The sequence below is a fragment of the Phascolarctos cinereus genome, unplaced genomic scaffold (assembly GCF_003287225.1).
Source record: "Phascolarctos cinereus isolate Bilbo 61053 unplaced genomic scaffold, phaCin_HiC Scaffold_4;HRSCAF=312, whole genome shotgun sequence".
Taxonomy (NCBI): Eukaryota; Metazoa; Chordata; class Mammalia; order Diprotodontia; family Phascolarctidae; genus Phascolarctos; species Phascolarctos cinereus.
In genome coordinates this window covers 658,002,820-658,023,049 of record NW_027555847.1, presented here as the reverse complement: position 1 = coordinate 658,023,049, position 20,230 = coordinate 658,002,820, and the positions used below count along the sequence as shown (strand labels likewise).

The 20,230-nt window shown below is 37.8% G+C and overlaps 1 protein-coding gene and 1 pseudogene across 1 annotated transcript; both read left to right on the top strand.

The window, feature by feature from the left end:
* On the top strand, window positions 1–8,698 carry LOC110214260 (NADH dehydrogenase [ubiquinone] 1 alpha subcomplex subunit 5 pseudogene; annotated as a pseudogene).
* A 2,558-nt stretch (window positions 8,699–11,256) lies between these two features.
* On the top strand, window positions 11,257–19,613 carry LOC110214261 (cofilin-2-like). Its single transcript, XM_020995084.1, is given in 6 exon segments — window positions 11,257–11,271; window positions 12,913–13,109; window positions 16,073–16,083; window positions 18,814–18,907; window positions 19,182–19,351; window positions 19,354–19,613. Coding segments are annotated over 6 exon segments (747 nt in total).
* The last annotated feature ends 617 nt before the right edge of the window (window positions 19,614–20,230 follow it).

Sequence of the window (20,230 nt, the reverse complement as noted above, 5' to 3'; positions counted from 1 at the left end):
ATGCAGAAAAATCCCACCTGGCCTCTTCACACACCAGCCACCGCCACCAGCTCCAGCTTAGCACTAGGTAAGCTACAGCCTTTACAGCCTCCATCTGCCAGAACCTGAGGACCCAGCACACAAAGCCAGTCACCGGGCCCCTAGCCCCCAGCACAAGAAGGTCGGGACAGTGCCCCTGTGCCCCAGAAGCAGAGATCAACTTTAAAAGCCAGGAAAACGGCAAACACCATGAGCAAAAAGCAACAAAGAAAAACGAAGACCATAGAGTCTTATTATGGGGACAGGGAAGATCAAAACACAAATTCAGAAGAGGACAATATTGCCAATTTACCCACATCTGGAGGGGTAGAGCCAAGATGGCAGAGTAAAAGCAGTGACTTGCTTGAGCTCTCCCCCAAACCCCTCCAAATACCTATAAAACATGGCTCTAAACAAATTCTAAAGCAGCAGAACCCACAAAAAGATAGAGTGAAACAAATTTCCAGCCCAAGACAACCTGGATGGTTGATCACTAAGGTATATCGCACCAGGATGGGAGAGGAACGCAGTTCAATGTGGCGCGCAGGCTGCAGCAAACCTGGAGCAGGCTTACAGGACTGAATCACAGGCAGCTGCAATGGTTTCCAGACTTTTCAACCCATGAATGCCAAAGACAACTTAGAAGATCAGTGGGAAAAGTCTGTGTCTGCAGTGAGAGAGAAGAACGGTGGTCTCAGCTCCAGTCACTGAGCTCGGCCCCAAGGCGGCAGCTGCTTCCTGAGCTTCCGGCCCACAGACTGAGGGGGAACTGAGTGGTTGATCAGAGGGGCATTGCAGAGCTCTCTTTGTTGAGGAAGGATTCTCTTGCTTTGCCCATGCTTGGATCTGGGTCACAGTTCTGGGTGGCAGTCCTGGGGCTAGGAGGAGCACTGGTGCAGTGAAGCTTGTAGTGGTGGTAGAGAGAAAATCCTCCTCACAGTTCTAAGAAAGAAAAGAGTGCTTGTGGTCACTCACAGACCAGAGCACTCACCCTTCATCACAGCACTTTGGAAGAACTGAAAATTTACAGGTCCCTAGAAGTATTTCTGAAAGCAGCTGCACAAAACCCCTGAAGCTTGGAACAGTACATTCTCCACATTGGAAACAGACCCCTACCTTAACAGAGAGTTTAAAACTCAAGTAATTGGTCAGGATCATGAGCAAGTAGCGCAAAAAGAGTCAGACTATATTATCTTACTTTGGTGAAAAAGAAGATCAAAATATGCAACCAGAAGAAGACAACAAAGCCAAAGCTCCTACATCCAAAGCCTCCAAGAAAAATATGAATTAGTCCCAGGCCATGGTAGAGCTCAAAAAGGATTTTGAGAAGTAAGTAAAAGAAGTAGAGGAAAAACTGAGAGTGATGCAAGAAAATCATGAAAAACAAGTCAATGGTTTGCTAAAGGAGACCCAAAAAAATACTGAAGAAAATAATACCTTAAAAAAATAGCCTAACCCAAATGGCAAAAGAGGTCCAAAAAGCCAATGAGGAAAAGAATGCCCTAAAAAGCAAAATTGGCCAAATGGAAAAGGAAGTCCAAAAGCTTACTGAAGAAAACACTTCCTTAAAAATTAGAACGGCGCAATTGGAAGCTAGTGACTTTATGAGAAATTAAGGCACTGTAAAACTAATCCAAAAGAATGAAAAAATAGAAGAGAATGTGAAATATCTTGTTGGAAAAACAACTGACCTAGAAAATAAATCCAGGAGAGAGAATTTTAAAATTATTGGACTATCTGAAAGCCAAAATCAAAAAAAAAAGAGCCTAGACATCATCTTTCAAGAAATTATCAAGGAAAACTGCCTTAATATTTTAGAACCAGAGGGAAAAATAGAAATTGAAAGAATCCACTGATCACCTCCTGAAAGAGATCCCCCAAGGAAAACTCCTAAGAATATTGCAGCCGAATTCCAGAGTTCCCAGTTCAAGGAGAAAATATTGCAAGCAGCCAGAAAGAAACAATTCAAGTATTGTGGAAACACAATCAGGATGACACAAGATTAGCAGCTTCTACATTAGGGGACCAGAGGGCATGGAATATAATATTCCAGAGGGCAAAGGAGATAGGATTACAACCAAGAATCACCTACCCAGCAAAACTCAGTATCATCCTTCAGGGGAAAAAATGGTCATTCAGTGAAATAGGGGACTTTAAGCATTCTTGAGGAAAAGGCCAGAGCTGAATAGAAAATTTGACTTTCAAATACAAGACTCAAGTGAAACATGAAGAGATAAACAGGAAAGAGAAATCATAAGAGACTTATTAAGGTTGAACTGTTTACATTCCTGCATGGAAAGATGGTATTTGTAACTCATGAGTCCTTTGTCAGTGTTAGGGTAGTGGGAGGGAAAACAATTATATGGATAGATAGATAGATAGATAGATAGATAGATAGATAGATAGATAGAGGGCACAGGGTGAGTTGAAGATGAAGCGGTGATATCTGGAAAATAAAATTGAGGGGTGAGAGAGGATTATACTGGGAGAAGGAGAAAGGGAGAGGTAGAATGGGGTAAATTATCTCACATGAAACAGACAAGAAAAGGCTTTTACAGTGGAGGGGGGAAGGTGAGAGGGAATGAGTGAATCTTATTCTGATAAGATCTGGCTTAAGGAGGGAATAACACGTATAACTGGGTATGGAAATCTATCTTACCCTACAGAAATAGGGGGGAAGGGGACAAGAGAGCAGGGGGATGATAGAGGGGAGGGCAGATTGGGGGAGAGGGTAATCAGAAGCAAACACTTCTGAGGAGGGACAGGATCAAAAGAGAGAATAGAATAAATGGGAGATAGGATAGGATGAAGGGAAATATACTTAGTTTTTCACAATATGACTACTATGGAAGTGTTTTGCATGACTATACAACTATAACCTGTATCAAGTTGCTTGCTTTTCAATGAGGGTGGGTGGGGAGTGAGGAAGGGAGAAAATTTGTAACCCAAAGTTTTAAGAACATATGTTTAAAAAATTGTTTATTAAAAAAAGAATTAAAAAAAATTTACCCACATCTGAAACCTCAAAGGGTAATATGAACTGTTCTCAAGCCCAAAAAGCCTTCTTGGAAGAGCTCAAGAAGGATTTAAAAAGTCAAATAAGAGAGGTAGAAGAAAAATTGGGAAAGGAAATGAGAGGTATGCAAGAGAGAGTCAATAGCTTAGAAAAGGAAGAACAAAAATTGACTGTAGAAAACAAGTCCTTAAAAAATACAATTGGCCAAATGGAAAAAAAGTACACTGAAGAAAACAACTCCTTAAAAAGTGGAATTGGGCAAATGGAAAAGGAGGTACAAAAGCTAACTGAAGAAAACAATTCATTAAAAATTAGAATTGGGCAAGTGGAAGCTAATGACTCTATGAGAGAGCAAGAATCTGTTAAACAAAATCAAAAGAATGAAAAAATCAAAGAAACTGTAAAACACCTCATTGGAAAACAACTAACTTGGAAAATAGATCCAGCAGAGATAATTTAAGAATTATTGGTTGACCTGAAAGCCATGATGAAGAAAGAGCCTGTACAGCATCTTCCAAGAAATCATCAAGGAAAACTGCCCCGAGGTCCTAGAACCAGAGGGTAAAATAGACATCAAAAGAATCCACCAATCACTTCCTGAAAGAGATCGCAAATTGAAAATGCCAAGGAATATTATAGCCAAATTCCAGAATTATCAGGTCAAGGAGAAAATACTGCAAGCAGCCAGAAAGAAACAATTTAAATATCATGGAACCACAGTCAGGATTACACAGGACCTTGCAGCTTCTACATTAAAATATCAGAGAGATTGGAGTATGATATTACATAAGGCAAAGGAGCTTGGATTACAACCAAGGATCAACTACTCAGCAAAATTGAGCATAATCTTTCAGGCAAGGAGATGGACATTCAATGAAATACGGGACTTCCAGACCTTCCTGATGAAAAGACCAAAGCTCACTGGAAAATTTCATCTTCAAATATGAGACTCAAGAGAGGCATAAAAAGGTAAACAAGAAAGAAAAAAAAACGTTATTCAATAAGGGCAAACTGTTTACATCCCTACATGAGAAGATGATACTTGTAACTCTTAAGAACTATATCTTTATTACAACATTTGGAAGGGATATACGTAGTCAGAGGGTGTGGGTATAAATTGACTTTAAAGTCATGATAAAAAACCTAATTAAGGAGCGAAAAGGGGGGGCAGCTAGGTGGCACAGTGGATAGAACACTGGCCCTGAAATCAGGAGGACCTAAGTTCAAATCCGGCCTCAGACCAAACACTTGACACTTACTAGTTGTGTGACCCTGGGCAAGTCACTTAACCCCAATTGCCTTGCAAAAAATAAATAAACAAACAAACAAATAAATAAATAAACGACTAAATAAATAGTGAAAAGGGATTGTAATGGGAGAAGAGGAAAGGAGGAGACAGAAAAGGGTAAATTACATCACACAAAGAGGCACAAAAACATTACAGTAGAGGGAAAGAAGGGAGGAAGATAAGCATTGTTTGAACCTTACTCTCATCACATTTGGCTTAAGGATGGAATAACATACTCAGGTATAGAAATCTAACTTGCCCTACAGGCAGCAGGAGGAGAAAGGGGAAAGAAAAGGGAGCGGTGGTTAGAAGGGAGGGAAGAATTAGTAAGGGAAAAGGGAAAGAAAAGGGAGAGGAGTGAGAGAAGGGAGGGAAGATTGAGGGAGGCAGTGGTTAAAAGCAAAACTCTTGAGGAGGGGAAAGGGAGAAAGGAGAAAGAAAAGCATAAATAGAGAGGGGGAGAAATAGGATGAAGAGAAAGACACAGATAGTAATCTGTGTGAAGGTGAATGGGATGAACTCTCCCATAAAATGGAAATGAATAGCAGAATGGATTAAAAACCATAATCCTACAATAGGCCATTTACAAGAGGGATACACATAGGATAAAGGTAAAAGGCTAGAGTAGAATATATTATGCTTCAGCTGAAGTAAAAAAAAAAAAAAAGCAGAGGTAGCAATCCTGATTTCAGAAAAAGCAAAAGTGAAAATAGATATAATTAAAAGAGATAAGGAAGGAAACTATATCCTGCTGAAAGGCACCATAGACAGCGAAGTAATATCATTACTAAACAAATATACACCAAGCGGTATAGCATTTAAATTCTTGGAGGAGAAGTTAAGGGAATTACAGGAAGAAATAGACAACAAAACTATACTAGTGGGGGACCTGAACCTCCCCCTCTCTGAACTAGATACATCTAACCACAAAATAAACAAGAAAGAAGTTAAGGAGGTGAATAGAATTTTAGGAAAGTTAGATATGGTAGACCTCTGGAGAAAATTGAGTTGGTATAGAAAGGAATATACCTTTTTCTCAGTGGTACATGGCACCTACATAAAAACTGACCATGTACTAGGGCATAAAAACCTCATAATCCAATGCAGAAAGGCAGAATATTACATGCATCCTTTTCAGATCATATTCAATAAAAAGTACATGCAATAAAGGGCCATGGAAAGATAGACTAAAAATTAATTGGAAACTAAATAATCTAATCCTAAAAAATGAGTGGGTCAAACAACAAATCACAGAAACAATCAATAACTTCATAAAAGAGAATGACAATAATGAGACAACAGACCAAAACTTATGGGATGCAGCAAAAGTGGTTCTTAGGGGAAGTTTTATGTCTCTAAATGCTTACATGAATAAAACAGAGAAAGACGAGATCAGTGAATTGGGCATGCAACTAAAAAAGCTAGAAAAAGAACAAATTAAAAATCCCCAATTAAATACCAAATTACAAATGCTGAAAACCAAAGGAGAGATTAATAAAGTTGAAATTAAGAAAACTATTGAACTAATAAATAAAACTAAGAGTTGGTTTTATGAAAAAACCAATAAAATAGATAAATCTTTGGTTAATTTGAGTTTTTAAAAAAGAAAGAAAACCAAGTTACCAGTGTCAAAAATGAAAAGGGTGAATTCACCACCAATGAAGAGGAAATTAAAACAATAATTAGGAGCTATTTTACCCAACTGTATGCCAATAAGTTTGACAATCTTAGTGAAAAGGTTGGATACTTACAAAAATATAAATTTTTCAGATTAACAGAAGAGGAAGTAAAATACTTAGATAACCCCATCTCAGAAAAAGGAATTGAACAAGCCATCAATGAACTCCCTAGGGAAAAATCTCCAGGGTCAGATGGATTTACAAGCAAATTCTATCAAACATTTAAAGAACAATTAAGTCCAATACTATATAGACTATTTGTGAAAAAAGAAGTCCTACCAAATTCTTTTTATGATACAAATATGATACCTAAAACAGAGTCAAAACAGAGAAAAGCATAGACCAATTTCCCTAATGATGAAAAAAAAATTTTTTTTTTGGTGAGGCGATTGGGCTTCGGTGACTTGCCCAGAGTCACACAGCTAGTGAGTGTTATGTGTCTGAGGCCAGATTTGAACTCAGGTCCTCCTGACTCCAGGGCCAGTGCTCTATCCACTGTGCCACCTAGCTGTCCCTAGATGCAAAAAATTTAAACAGAATATTAGCAAAAAGATTACAGCAACATCACAAGAATAATATATTATGACCAGGTAGAATTTATACTAGGAATGCAGGGCTGGTTCAATATTAGAAAAACTGTCAGCATAATTAATCATATCAACAACAAAACTAACAGAAACCATACGATTATCTCAATAGATACAGAAAAAGCTTTTGACAAAATACAACACCCATTCCTATTAAAAACACTAGCAAGCATAGAAATAAATGGAGTCTTCTTTAAAATGATAAATAGCATCTACTTAAAACCATCAGCAAGCATTTTATGTAATAGGGATAAGCTAGAAGCATTTCCAATAAGATCGGGAGTGAAACAAGGATGTCCATTAACATCACTGTTATTCAATATGGTACTAGAAATGCTAGCTTTAGCAATAAGAGATGAAAAAGAAATTGAAGAAATTAGAATAGGCAAAGAAGAAACTAAGCTATCACTCTTTGCAGATATGATGATATACTTAGACAATAGTAGAGAATCAAGTAAAAAACTGCTTGAAATAATAAACAACTTTAGCAAAGTTGCAAGATATAAAATAAACTCCCATAAATCATCAGCATTTCTATATATTACTAACAAAGCCCAACAAGAGATAGAAAGAGAAATTCCATTTAAGTTACCGCAGACATTATAAAATATTTGGGAGTCTACCTGCCAAAACAAACCCAGGAACTATATAAACACAATTACAAAACACTTTTCACACAAATAAAGTCAGATCTAAATAATTGGAAAAACATCAGTTGCTTGTGGGTAGGCTGAGTTAATATAATAAAAATGATAATTCTAACTAAATTAATTTATTTATTCAGTGCCATAGCAATCAAACTAACAAAAAATTATCTTACAGAGCTAGAAAAATAATAACAAAATTCATCTGGAAAAACAAAAAGTCCAGAATATCAAGGGAATTAATGAAAAGAAATGCTAGAGAAGGTGGCCTAGCCATACCAGATCTTAAATTGTATTGTAAAGCAGCATTCATCAAAACTACTTGGTACTGGTTAAGAAATAAAGTGGGGGATCACTGGAATAGGCTAAGTGCACAAGACACAGTAGTCAATAATTATAATAATCTGCTGTTTGATAAACCCAAAGAACCAAGCTTCTGGGAAAAGAACTCACTATTTGACAAAAATTGCTGGGGAAACTGGAAAATAGTATGGCAGAAACCAGGCACAGACCAACATCTTACACAATATCCCCAAATAAAGTAAAACTAAGTACATGATTTAGACACAAAGGCTGATACTGTAAGCAAACTGGGACAGCAAGGAATAGTTTATCTGTCAGATTTATGGAGAATAGAAGAATTTATGACTAAACAAGAGATACAGAACTTATGAAATGCAAAATGGATAATTTTGATTACATTGAAAAGTTTTTGCACAAACAAAACCAGTGGAACCAAGATTGGGAGGGAAGCAGAAAATTAGGAAAGAATTTTGTAATCAGTGTCCCTGATAAAGGCCTCATATCTAAAATATATAGAGAACTTAATCAAATTTATAAGAATACAAGTCATTCCACAATTGATAAGAGGTCAAAGGACGTGAACAGGCAGTTTTCAGATGAAGAAATTAAAGCTATCTATAGTCATATGAAAAAATGCCCTAAATCACTATTGATTAGAGAAGTGCACATCAAAACAACTCTGAGGTACCACATCACACCTATCAGATCGGCCAACGGGACGAAATAGGAAAACGGAAGCTCGGTTGCTACGGGCGACCGCAGGCTCGAGATTCTCGGTAGTGGATTCAGCGGGTCTGAGCCTCCTCCCAGAGCGCTGCGCGACAGACGCCTGCTGCTTTGCTCTCCTGGCCAGGGTGCTGAAGAAGACCACAGGTCTCATTGGACTGGCAGTGTGTGAGACCCCACGGAGCGGCTAAGAGTATCATATTCGAAGATTCTTGATGCTCTTGACTTTATGCCAGACTACAAATGAAAGGCTGAATATGGTAAAAGAGGAAACAGATCTTCAGAAACTAGGGGATAAGCTTCAAGTTGGCCAGCTAGAAGAGGTGATTCTACAGGCTGAAAATGAATTATCACTGGCAAGAAAAATGTTGACATGGAAACCGTGGGAGCCTTTAGTGGAAAAACCACCAGCCAACCAGTGGAAATGGCCATTATAATATGTGTTAAATATCTATGATATATAATTTTTTTTAAAAATCATTAAACATCTGTTTAAATACTATTAAAATTTTTTTGAATTATTGGAACTTTATTAACAGGAAAACTGAAACAAGGTAGTTAGGGACAAAAAATTAGTGAAGGATTAACATATGATAGGGATGAACCATAATCTGAAAAGCATTTATTCATAAAAACAAATCATTTTTAAAAACCCTTAAAGAAAGTGATTGCACTGTAATTTGGAAAATCTAATCAGAAACTTTTTTTTAATCTTCAATCCAAGAACAAAGAAAGCAACAGAGACTAATAATCTAAGGCATGAGAAACAATCATAAATTGAAGTATAATGTGTTAGGTTTATGGAAGACTTCCTTTAGTATTTTTCAACATTTTGTTTAAAAGTTTGTGCTAAGTTATGTTAATTTCTAGGAAAGAACTGAATAAGGTGGCATGCTTGAATTTTAATTGAACACTTTTAAAATGCTGAACTGTTGTATGGAAAGCACCTGATTAGCCGAGATTCTAAAACTTATTAATTGAATGTTTTTATATAATTGCATGCATTTTTCCACATTCTGAAAGTAATGTAAGAGATTTTCAAATTGAGGTTGACCTGCTTGGCTTGGAGTATATGTATTTAGTGAAGAAAAATCTAAATTTATTATGTGCAATTTGGTTCTTATGTATATTAAACAGAAATGTTTACTGAAAAAAAAGAATGTATATGTACAAACAAGGTCTCTGATAAGGGACTCATTTCTAAAATATGTAGAGAACTAATTCAAATTTATAAGAATACAAGTCATTCCCCAATTGATAAATGGTCAAAGGATATGAACAGATAGTTTTCAGATGAAAAAATTAAAGCTATCTATAGTCATATGAAAAAATGCTCTAAATCACTATTGATTAGAGAAATGCAAATCAAAACAACTCTGGGGTACCATATCACACCTATCAAATTGGCCAACATGACAAAACAGGAAAATGATAAATGTTGGAGAAGGTGTAGGGAAAATTGGAAGACTAATGCATTGTTGGTAGAGTTGTGAACTGATCCAACCATTTTGGAGAGCAATTTGGAGCTATGCCCAAAGGGCTATAAAAATGTGCATACCCTTTGACCCAGCAATAGCACTTCTAGGGCTGTATCCCAAAGAGATTATACAAATGGGAAAAGGACCCACAAGTACAAAAATATTTATAGCACCTCATTCTGTGGTGGCAAAGAACTGGAAATTGAGGGGATGCCCATCAGTTGGGGAATGGCTGAACAAGTTGTGGTATATGAATGTAATGGAATACTATTATCCTATAAGAAATGATGAGAAGGGGCAGCTAGGTGGCACAGTGGATAGAGCACTGGCCCTGGAGTCAGGAGGACCTGAGTTCAAATCCAGCCTCAGACACACAACACTCACTAACTGTGTGACCCTGGGCAAGTCACTTAACTCCAATTGCCTCAAAGAAAGAAACAGTGAACAGGCAGACTTCAGAAAAATCTGGAAGGACTCACATGACCTGATGCTGAGGGAAGTGAGCAGAACCAGGAGAACATTGTACACAGTACCAGCCACATTGTGTGATGACTGACTTTGATAGATTTAGCTCTTCTCAGCAACACAAGGATCTAAGACAACTCCAAAAGACTCATGATCAAAAATGCTACCCATGGAGCAGCTAGGTGGTGCAGTGGATAGAGCACTGGCCCTCGATTCAGGAGGACCTGCATTCAAATCTGGCCTCAGACACATAACACTTACTAGTTATGTGACACTGGGCAAGTCACTTAACCCCATTGCCTAACTTAAAAAAAAATGCTACCCACATCCAGAGAAAGAACTGTGGAGTCTGAATGCAGAGTGAAGCATACTATTTGCTCTCTCCCTCTCTCTCTCTCTCTTTTTTTTTTTGCTTTGTTTCTTCTTCCATGTGGTTCCTCCTATTCATTCTAATTCTTCTTTACAACAAGACTAATGTAAAAATATGTTTAATGAGAATGTATATGGACTTCGGCCTGTAACAGAATATTATTGTGCTATAAGAAATGATGAGCAAGCAGACTTCAGAAAAACCTGGAAAGACTTGTATGGACCGATGATGAGTGAAATGAGCAGAACCAGCAGAACCAGGTAACAGCCACATTATACAATGATTAACTTTGATAGATAGACTTAACTCTTCTCAGTAATGCAAGGATCTAAGACATCTCCAAAAGCCTCATGATGGAAAATGTTATCCATATCCAGAGAAAGAACTATGGAGTTTGAATGCAGATCGAAGAATACTATTTGCTCTTTTTTTTTCTTTTGTTTTGTTTTGTTTCTTCTTTCATATGGTTCCTCCTATTGGTTCTAATTCTTCTTTACAACATGACTAATGTGAAAATATATTTCCTAGGAATGTATATGTAGAGTCTACATCAGATTGCATACTGTCTTGGTGAGGGAGGTAGGGAGAAAGGGGGAGAAAATTTAAAACTCAAAAGCTTATGTAAGTGAAAGTCGAAAACTAAAAATAATAAATAAACTTTTTAAAAAGAGCCCAGGTGATCATGGCTGCCTGTTGGGTAATATCAAACCAACTCTCTGCTCCAAGGTGCATTCTTTTTGGCCTCTAGAGATGCTTCTGACCCATCAGACTCCAAGAGACACTTGAATTCCATTCAACTCAACAACCATTAATTAATGCATACTATGTGTCTGCAATGTGCTGAACAATAGAGATTCAAAGGCATAGATGAAACAGTCTCTGCCCTTGAGGAATTTCCATTTTAGTCAAGGGAGATATAACATTTGTAGAATGTCCAGTGGGCTCACTCCCCCACTAACATTCACAATGGCAGATTGGGTACCCAGAAGGACAGCTACTGCCTTGCATTCTAGAGGTTATTCAGGGTTTTCTATCCTTCTAATGCTTTAACTAATGAGCCCCCATCTGAGTGCTTCTCATTAATAATCCGCCAGTAGACTCAATGAGCTCTTTATGAAAAGATATTACTCAAATTCCATAGCAACAGTAGTAGTTACAAATCATTATCCCTCAAACTCACAGCTCTAGAATTGCAGAGACATGAAGTCCTTTCATTCTAGAGAGAGTCTTTATGAAGTTCACTGTGGGCCATCAATGTCATTGATGTGTGATTCACTCCACTGGTCAGCTGGGCCTGATCCTCAATGGGCATAGTGTTTCTGCTGGATCATTGATGGGGAGGAGGAGATCAACTTGGCTGCCTTCTCACAGGGTGCAACATCTCTGGTATGTAGATTAGTCCACTGAATTTCCTGAGCTAACTCTTTGACAAGCAACTGAAGTCTCCACCCCTTCCAGCCTCAGGCTCTGCTAGATGGTATAGTATTCTTTTCAGCTAGAGTGTTACTTACACTCTTTCAGCAAAGCAGCAGTCCTTAATCTACAATTGACCTCTCCCTTCCTACTCCCTCAGAACCTATGTTGTAAGATTTGTCATTTCCTAAACAGGAGGTGGAAGAAGTATAGCCTTCTTCTGTTAGGAAGTCCTTCTTGGTTCAGAGCTGGGTTCCTTCCTTGAGGGTCTTTTTACATGTGGTGGCCAGCCAGTTACACTTTCCCAGATTCCTGTTGGGGTCATATTCAAATGAGTAGAAGGGAACAGAAGTATTGAGATGGTATGTGTTTTGAGGAAAGATATCTCTCCTGCCTTTTTTCATATGCAATTGAACTACTCCAAGCCTCAGATCCACGGTGTGGGATGCTTCACTTACACTAAGAAGGTCCTTACTTTTATATTTTGTTATCTCTCCACAACTTTCAACTTTGATGAAGTCAAAACAAGCCACACCCTTACATGTGTGATAGAAGTTTGGCACATGCTGAGACCACCTAAAGTGGTATCACACACTTAGAAGATGCTAGAGACCTGCTTCTAGGAGTCAGGACACCTGGCACAGGTGTGTTTATTCTGCATTGGCCTACCACATGATTCAGGAGAGCCATTTTCACTGGCCACTTAGCTGGAACTGTTTCCACCTTTAAAACCACCTGACTGAACCCAGCCTATCCTTTCCCCTCTCCCATAGTGTGCATTTGAATCTAAAGAAGAACAAATTCTTTCCAAGCATGTGGTAAGTAGGGAAGGTCCAAGGCCATTTACCCAACCCCTTTGGCCGTGTATCCCTGAGAAATGAGTTTGAGGTTTTAATACTCTTTCATGTATCTTTTTCAGTTCTAGGTACAGAAAACAGAATCTCCAATCCAGAAGTTCAAGCCACAAGAATCCAAGCTGGGTTTTGCAGCCAGCCAACAAAAGGTCCAAGACACCAGCCTAGCGGTCTATGGACTTGGATTTGGTGGAACTGATGCTGTGCAGGAGAGCCTAATCCTCCTCCCCACCACAGAAACCAATATGTTGCAGGGGGATTATGACGGGCAAGTACTGAGGGAAAATGTTCACATGTTTGTACAACACCATTGAAGTAAATATTCCTTCATTAAAATGAATCTGATGTTAAGTGGTTAAATGGAACTGGGGTGCTAGTTACCAAGACCCTAAAAATGGAGAGAACACAATTGATGGGAGCTTGAACCCATGTCAAAAGAAAGGAAACTCTCCAACTTCCTCGGGATACTAGAGAACCCTTACTGGAGGGGAGGGTAAAGAATAAAATGTAATAGACTTGGCCCTCAGACAGTGGGGCTGGTCAACTCATGTTATACACATTAATTGCAAATAAATACAGTTTAAGTGAACTGAGAGGGAGAGAGAGCATGAGTAACTGGAATTAATATGGAAGACTTTGCAGAGGAAGTGATGCTTGAGTTAAGCATTGAAGGAAGCCAAGGATTTAGAGCAACAAAGATTCTGAGGGAGGAGTGCATTCCAGGTGTAGTACTTGCTTAGGCAGGCTCTTCAATCACAGAATTCTTTAAATTTTCCTTTTTTGAAAGAAATTTTATTTTTTGTTCTGAATTGAAACACCAAAAAGAGTACATTCCCATAACACACAGCAGAACACAAAAAGAGGACTGATTATACTTGGAGCTGTGAATCTCTGCTTTATATTACTTACTTTCTTTTCCTTTAAGTGTGTAATAAATTCCATACGCTAAGAATCAGAGTTTGAAAGGTGGAAGGCTCCTCAAAAGCCAACCAACCAGTCCTACACCCAAAGGGATCTCCAAGTGAAGAAATTATGAAGGAAATGGTTTCAGAGAAATCTGGAAAGACTTGTGTGGACTGATATAGAATGAAGGGAATGGAACCAGGAGGACAATTTCTAATAGAACATCAATAACCACTTTGAAAAACTTCAGAACTGATTCATACAATGACCAGCCATGATTCTAGAAGACTGATGATGAAGAATGTGATCCATTTCCTAAAAGAGGCGATGAATAAAAAGCTCATATTTTTCAAGCTCACCCATGTGGGAAGTTGTTTTACTTGATTGTACATATTTGTTACAAGGGGTTTGTTTTCCCTTTTTATCTTATTGTAGAGAGAGGAAAGGAAAAGGGAGAGAAAAATAAATGCTTGTTAATAGAAAAAAATAATAAAATAAAATGCCCAACAAGCTTAGTAAAACTTCATCTAAAAACTTACCTGATAAAATGAATAAATTGTTTTGTGTTCCATAACAGCACTAACTCCATATGGGCACTGGAAAGGGATGATGAAAGCGAATTGTTGGGAGGACATAACTGGCCCCATTTTATTCTGTATTTACTATTTATGCAGGGTGTTATGACCTCTGCATGAACAACAGGACCATCTACAACAGCTGGTTTCCTTCAGTGTCTTCTTTCCTCCTCTGTTACCAAAAAACAAAACAAAACAAAAACCTTAATTACATTTTAAAAAAAGGAAGATTTCAGAATTTCTGCAATGACCCCCTACTGATAGGTAGTTCTCTTTGACTTTGTAAAACTAGCAATACTAGCAATTCTGTATTCCTGATCTCTCTTCTGTGGCCAATATATATATTTTCCTTAACAAGCATACTTTACTTCCTTTGCACAACTGGCTTCTCTTTAATAAGCAGCCACCTTTTCCTCCCTTTTGTTTCAGGTAATGTATAAATACTACTAGATGAATTATGAAGGACCCATTCCCCAGCCTGCTGGTGGGGTATGTCACACTCTGAGTGTAATAAAAACTGATTATCTGATTTGTGCTGACTTAATTAGCATTAGTGAGTCTAATGGATAAGAAAATTCATGCTTCAGGGAAAAACAGGTGAATAAGCAGACAAACCCATTTGGAATCCTGGCTCCCAGCGCTTTGGCACAGATTTCTAACTCTGTTGAAATGAGAGTTTAAAAATGTCATATCACAGGGTCAGTTAGGTAGTGCAGTGGTTAGAGCCCTGGCCCTGAAATCAGGAGGACCTGAATTCAAATCCGGCCTCAGACCAAACACTTGACACTTTCTAGCTGTGTGACCCTGGGCAAGTCACTTAACCCCAACTGCCTCAAAATTAAAAAAAAAAATGTCATGTCATTGTTGCATAATATTTCATAAATTTATTACAAATTGGTTCACATTTTGCACCCTTCTCCTGGTGGGGTGATTCTCATTACCTTCTTAACTTCATGATGCAAAAGAAAAACACACTTTTGTTATGATTTTAAATGCATTCCCTGCCTGAAATTGGACTTGAAAGGTACAGAGTTAAAATTCCTTAGTGTTCTCTGCCCTGGTAACCCTGTAAAACCTCCCCTTGACTTGTCCCTCATCTTCAGCTGGTCATTCTCAGCACTTCTGAGTGACCTTTGACAACAGTTTATTCCAGAAACTCCATTTTCAGAGCCCACAGAGGAAAGAGGAGAAAGAGTTTCCTAACAGAGACGATCCAGGGCATCTTGAACTGCCAAAGTGGCATACTAATCCATTTCAGGTCTATTGTTCAAAGATAGGTGACTCTATTATTCTCTAAGAAATAAGGAAGGGTATTGTTTCAGAAAAAAAGAAACATGGGAAGATTTCTGTGAACTGAAGCAAAGTGAAGTGAACAGAACCAGAATAACAATTTATGCAACAACAACAGCATTATAAAGATAAATAACTTTGAAAGCTTAAGAATGCTGATCGACACTATGACCAACCACAATTCCAGAAGGCTTATGATGAAACATGCTACTCACTTTCAGATAGAGGACTGATGGACTCAGAGTGCAGACGGAGACAATTTTTTGGACATGGTCAGTGCAGGAATTTGTTTTGCTTGACCATATATGTTTGTAATGAGTTTTGTTTTTCTTGCTCTCTCAAGAACAAGAGAAAGGGGGTAGGGAATAGGAGAGGGAGAAAATGAGAGCCTGAAAACTTAATTTAATTTTAAAAAAACATAGATCTTCTTCCATATTTGCATTTTTCTCTTCTTCTTCTGTAGCATCATTATAAGTAATAATAATGAAGAGCTAACATTTATATAGTACCTTCTATGGGCTAGGCACTGTGCTAAACACTTTACAATTGACATTTCATTTCATCCTCACAACATCCCTAGAAGGTAGGCGCTATTATTATCCCTATTTTACAATTGAGAATACTGAGACAAATGACTCACCCAGGGTCACACAGGTAGTAAGCGTCTAAGACCAGCTTTGAAGTCAAGTTTTCCTGACTCCAGGCCCAGCACTCTATCCACTGTCCCATCTAGCTGCCCCTATGTGTGATATAGATGGGCTGTTGCTGATATCATTGACCCATCCTTCTTTTAAAAGCATGATTTCTGAAGTTTTCCATCACAAATGAAACAATCTTCCTAAATCATTCCTGGACTGGTGAGCTGAATCCTGTCAGTTACTCCTGAGGCACATCTTCTATCTGACTTAACTAGTGAGAATATACTTGTCTTTTTGCTGAGCTTCTGTCTCAACTGAGCTTACTGCTTTTCCAGGGTTAGAAACTCTTGAAAGTCAAATTTTCAGGATCCATCTCTGGGGTCGAGAGGTCAGTGTTCTCACAGTGTAGGCTACCTGTGCCCTCCAGTAGGCTTCTGAACAAGTTGCATGGATAATCAAATTATATAGATATTGGATCCTAGTGTGTCATTTGCAGTATCTTGAATATTTTGAATAGACTGGAATTGGGTGCAGCCAGTCAGCGCTGATGCTCTGAAGATGTTGGGTGGGTCAGAACACAACAGAACCACAGTGTCCACCTTCCTATGATCAATATCTTGACTTTGAATTTGATGATCACTTTAGAGGGGTGGGAAGGCAGTGGTCCAATCTAGACAAAAGCAAAGCTTGTTTATTCCCCTTACTCTGTTTCAGAGGAGGGCCCCAATCATGATTCTTCCCAGTTTCCTAAAAGGAAAAGTCTAGAAGCAGTTTCAAGGTGAAGAAATATTATTTCTAAATATTTCTAAAGAAACCAAAGAGGAGGGTTTTTAAGTAATTTTAATGTTTAATGCATTATTTTTAAAATAAGTATTAACGCTTTTAGTTTCTTAAATCACCACCGTTATCCCAAATATCCCTTCTTCCTCCCTCTCCTAAAGAGTCATCCCATATGACAAGTAGTATTTTTCAGAGAGGAAAACAAATCAGCACAACTGATCAAAACATTGAAAAAGTCTGAAAACGTGCAATATGTAACACCTATGGACCTCCCACCTCCATGAAGGGTTAGGTTGGGGTTGTCTTCTCATATCTCTTCAATTCAAGTCCTTCTGGACCCTTATAATTCTGTTACCTTTACTGTTGATTTTTTTGGTGTGTCATGGTTCTTCTCATTTACATTGTTGTAGTTACTGTGTATATTGTTTTCTTAGCTTTACTTACTTTACTCTGCATCAGTTCATGTAGATCTTTCCATGCTTCTCTGTATTCATCACATTCATCATTTCTTACAGCACAGTAATATTCCCTTACATTCATGTACCAGTTTGTTTAGTCATTCCCCAACTAATGAGCATCTACTTTGTTTCCAATTCTTAGCTATTACAAAAAAGTATTGTTATAAATACTTCGAAGTATATAGGGATTTCTTTCTTATCAATAGCTTCTTTGCGGTATAAATTTAGTAATGGAATCTCTGATTAAAAGAGTAAAAAAATTTTAGTCACTTTGTACAATTCCAGATTGTTTTCCCAAATGGTTGTACCATTTCACAGCTCCACCAACCAAGTATTAGTGTGCCTATCCTTCCACAACCTCTCCAAAACTATTATTGTTATTTTATTAGTAGTAGTAGCATTTTTATTATAATATTATCAACTATTGCTATTTTAGGGATATCTTTTGTCAATTTGCAGGATGTGACATAAAACTTCTGAGATTTGCATTTCTCTTATTATTAATGATTTGCAGCATTTTTCACATGGTTGTGAATACTTTGCAGTTCTTTTTTTCCTTTTTTTTCTTTTTGATGTGGCAGTTGGGGTTAAGTGACTTGCCCAGGGTCACACAGCTAGTAAGTGTCAAGTGTCTGAGTTCGGATTTGAACTCAGGTCCTCCTGACTCAAAGGCTGGAGCTCTATCCACTGCACCACCTAGCTGGGCAGCTTGGAGTCAGGAGGACCTGAGTTCAAATCTGGCCTCAGACTTACTAGCTGTGTGACCTTGGGCAAGTCACTTACCCCCAACTGCCTTTAAAAACAAACAAACAATTCTGGCCTCAGACACCTCACACTTAGTAGCTGCGTGACCCTGGCCAAGTCACTTAACCCCAAATGCCTCAACAAAAAGCAAAACAAAAACAAACACAAAAAAACCTTTGTTTACATCCTTTGAGCACTTATGTATTGGGGAATGGTATTAGTCTTGCATAGCCATTCCCCAACAGATCAATGATCAAGGGATATAAGCAAACAGTTCTCAAATGGTGATTTTGTTAATATGCTTCCACAACTGCCCCTTCTGTGTTTCTGCACAAGTTGAAAACATATTCTACTTGTGTTATTCTGTTATTATTAATTATTAACATAATATTGGTTCCCAGATTTCAATTTTGTAGCTGTTAATCAATAACAAGGCACATTACTACAGTTGACCTAAAATATTGTGTTCTCCTTATTTTTTTTTCAATTTTTTCAAGTTCATCAAAACAAATGACAAAGACGATTGTTGATGTTATATTCGGTAATATAATAAGGTTGACCTTTCTCCTCTCCTCCTCCTCTAGTGCCACTGAGTGAGGATCCGCCCCCACAGCCTTTACCGTTGCAGGTAACTGTGAATGATGAAATAATCAAAGTTTTTAATGACATGAAAGTAAGGAAAATCTTCTACACAAGAGGAAAAAGAAAGAAAGAAAGAAAGAAAGAAAGAAAGAAAGAAAGAAAGAAAGAAAGAAAGAAAGAAAGAAAGAAAGAAAGAAAGAAAGAAAGAAAGAAAGAAGAAAGAAAGAAAGAAAGAAAGAAAGAAGGAAGGAAGGAAGGAAGGAAGGAAGGAAGGAAGGAAGGAAGGAAGGAAGGAGAGAGAGAGAGAGAGAGAGAGAGAAGAGAGAGAGAGAGAGAGAGAAAGAAAGAAAGAAAGAAAGAAAGAAAGAAAGAAAGAAAGAAAGAAAGAAAGAAAGAAAGAAAGAAAGAAAGAAGTTCTCTTCTGTTTATGTGATGACAAAAACCAAATAATTGTAGAGGAAGCAAAGCAGATCTTGGTGGGTGACATTGGTGATATTGTAGAGGACCCCTACACATCTTTTGTGAAGTTGTTACCTCTGAATGATATGCTTTGTATGATGCTGCATATGAGACAAAAGAGTCTAAGAAAGAAGACCTAGTTTTTATATTCTGGGCTCTTGAATATGTACCTTTAAAAAGGAAGATGATGTATGATAGTTCTCAAGATGCCATTAAAAAGAAATTTACAGGTATTAAACACGAGTGGCAAGTAAATGGATCGGATGATATTAAGGATCATTCAGCTTTCAGAGAGAAACTGGGAGGCAATGTACTAGTTTCACTTGAAGGAAAGCCTTTATAAAATGACAGTGAAGTCCCATCTAGAAGCAGTTTCCATTTTTGCAGCTCCATCAGTTGGAATAGTGTTAGGTTTTTGTTTGTTACCATACCTTCCCAGAAAACATAAAGCAGAAGTCAGTAATTTAAGCAGCCTACCAGTGATTGCCATTAGACTGTTTCACCCTGGTAGTTATATGTAGAACCCAAGCCAAAATAAATGGCATTATATAAATCCCTTGCAGAACTAAGATAAATATAATAGTCAACACAAATAGCTTAATTTGATTAAGTTAATCGAATGCCTTGAAAGTATGATCCACTGGTCAGATGCTAAACTTCATTCAATATTACTTAGAGTTGCACTTGATTGCAGTTCCTGACGTTCTTGTGCTTTGTACACCTAACCTGCCTTTAACACTCCTATTGTGATGTGGGAGCATGTGTATGTACATATATATAGATATACATGTGTGTATATGCACACACATGTACCCACATGCATATACATGCACACATATATGCATAACTATGCATTGAAAGCACTTTTATGTAATAAGGTTGTACACTTCAAAAAGGAATGCCAATTAAGTTGTCATAACTGTCATCAAATTATTATAGTACCTATGGTACTTCAGTGTT